The sequence below is a fragment of the Phaethon lepturus genome, unplaced genomic scaffold (assembly GCF_000687285.1).
Source record: "Phaethon lepturus isolate BGI_N335 unplaced genomic scaffold, ASM68728v1 scaffold22655, whole genome shotgun sequence".
Lineage (NCBI taxonomy): Eukaryota > Metazoa > Chordata > Aves > Phaethontiformes > Phaethontidae > Phaethon > Phaethon lepturus.
In genome coordinates this window covers 1,649-3,528 of record NW_010542948.1, presented here as the reverse complement: position 1 = coordinate 3,528, position 1,880 = coordinate 1,649, and the positions used below count along the sequence as shown (strand labels likewise).

General features: G+C 42.4%; 1 protein-coding gene across 1 annotated transcript in view; it reads right to left on the bottom strand.

The window, feature by feature from the left end:
- The window catches only part of LOC104621668 (eukaryotic translation initiation factor 4 gamma 3-like), a 34,100-nt gene extending 32,775 nt beyond the window's left edge, over positions 1–1,325 (bottom strand). The window contains 1 exon segment of the mRNA XM_010288210.1: positions 1,159–1,325. Coding sequence (XP_010286512.1) covers positions 1,159–1,245 — 87 coding nt within the window. The 5' untranslated portion in view covers positions 1,246–1,325.
- Between the last annotated feature and the right edge of the window lie 555 nt (positions 1,326–1,880).

The window sequence follows — 1,880 nt, the reverse complement described above, 5'->3', positions numbered from 1 at the left end:
ACAGGATCTGTTCAGCAGGTGCTGCAGCTACCACAGTTCATGTAAGTCTACAGACAATCGCTGCTAAACCACAACAGTCACATTTAACATCCAAATTAATGCTTTTAAGAAACCGTGCAAGTTTTACACATCCACACTCACACTAAAAACATTCATTTAATTTAAAATACGTTTTCCGCAGGTGGCTATCGAGGAAATAGGTGGGAGTTCAGAAACATTTTGAGGCTGGGCATGACTTACGGAGGATAAAATTATGGCGACATGGGCCCGACTTCTGCAAAATGAATGTGATAGTCTTGGCTCAGGATCACAAAACTGCTGCCTTCCCTCAAACAAATGTCTTTTGTGTTAACAAGACAGATGGCCGACCGAGCAAAGGAAGCCCGAAAGACAGAGCAGTGAGAAGTAATCACAGAAAACGAGGAGGTGGGTGAAATTGTTTTGGGAACAAAGCTGCGTTTTACAATTTGTCTGGGTAGGAAATTCAGAGTGGAAATGTTTCTGCACATGAGAATCACCTATGTCCTGATCTGTGCTTGAATCTTAAGCTTTAATCTTGAATCTTAAGTCTGTAGCTGTTACATCAAAATCAACTAACTACATAGCTCTAACTGAGAGGAGAATAAGGTCGTGGTGTCAGCGCTTCAGAAACAACAGGGATTTCAATAAGCACAGACACACAGCAGAGAATCACATCTGTAATAAGGCTGGATAGAAATCATAAAACCTTTTGAGTCAAGGTTTTAAAGATCTTTTATTAGATCAGCTCATAAATAGTGACACAACTGTTTCAGACCAAAAAAAAAAAAAAAAAGAGCTTGCCCAAAAGCTTGCCTACGCTTTCTAACCGTAGAATTGATCTAATAGAAGACACTGCCTCTCTGTTCAGTCTTGCTTTGCTTATATCCTCAGATCGTCATGGTTTTATAATTTTAATTTCTAATAACAACTGCGTATAACGTAATCCAGATAGAGACCATTAAAAATGCTTCAGTTTTCAAATCTTCATTCATTAGGCACCAATGTCTCTATTTGAAGAATCTTGTGATGTGACACCAGCAAAGCATTTCCCCTTCCTGACAAAAGTCTGCATCAAAACAACCAAGGAACGAAGCACGCATTAGGGATCTGTAGTTATAGCTAAAAAACTGCACGCACCTGCTTGATCGGCTCTCCTCTCACCTTGTCGAGAACCACGTCGCTTATGGGAGGCAGCCCCTCTGGCTTTTGGATACAGGCAGGCATGAACTGGAAATCCAGTAGGAACTCCCTGTCGTACTGCTTCTTCCCCTCCGGGTCCAGGGGCTTCCACTGCTCTATAAGGAGAGAAGGTGCCTGAGATTCATAGGGAACAAAAACCTTCGCTCTCCGCAATGCGCTTCCCCTAAACCTAAAGGGAAGCGATTGCTACAGCTGCTTGGGAAACTTTAATTTAACTTTATTTTCATTTTGAAGGCAGCAAGGAGAGGAATACACATCACGTTAAAGGAACATAAACAACAGGGAGCATATAGCCAACTCCAGCAGCAGCCATGCACAGAGCTAATCAACAACTCCAGTTTTAACCCACGTCATCTCATTTTAACTCTGACTTTCACTCTTTCGTGCGCTATGATGAAACGAGGACGGTTCCCAGTTTCTGGGCAAAACTGCAAAAGTTAAAGAGGCTGGTTTTGTGTAAAAGGGAGCGATAAACGCAGAGCCGAGGAGAGCACCGCGCAGAACAAAAATATCCTTTGAAAACATGAAAACACCGAGCCTTTAACAACCCATGCTGGAGATAACAGCGGGAACCAAAGAAAACACACAACTGCAGGCCACGTTCTCAGAATTATAACTTTTCACCCATTTTTTCAGAGGGCTTTCTGGGCAGGAGAACT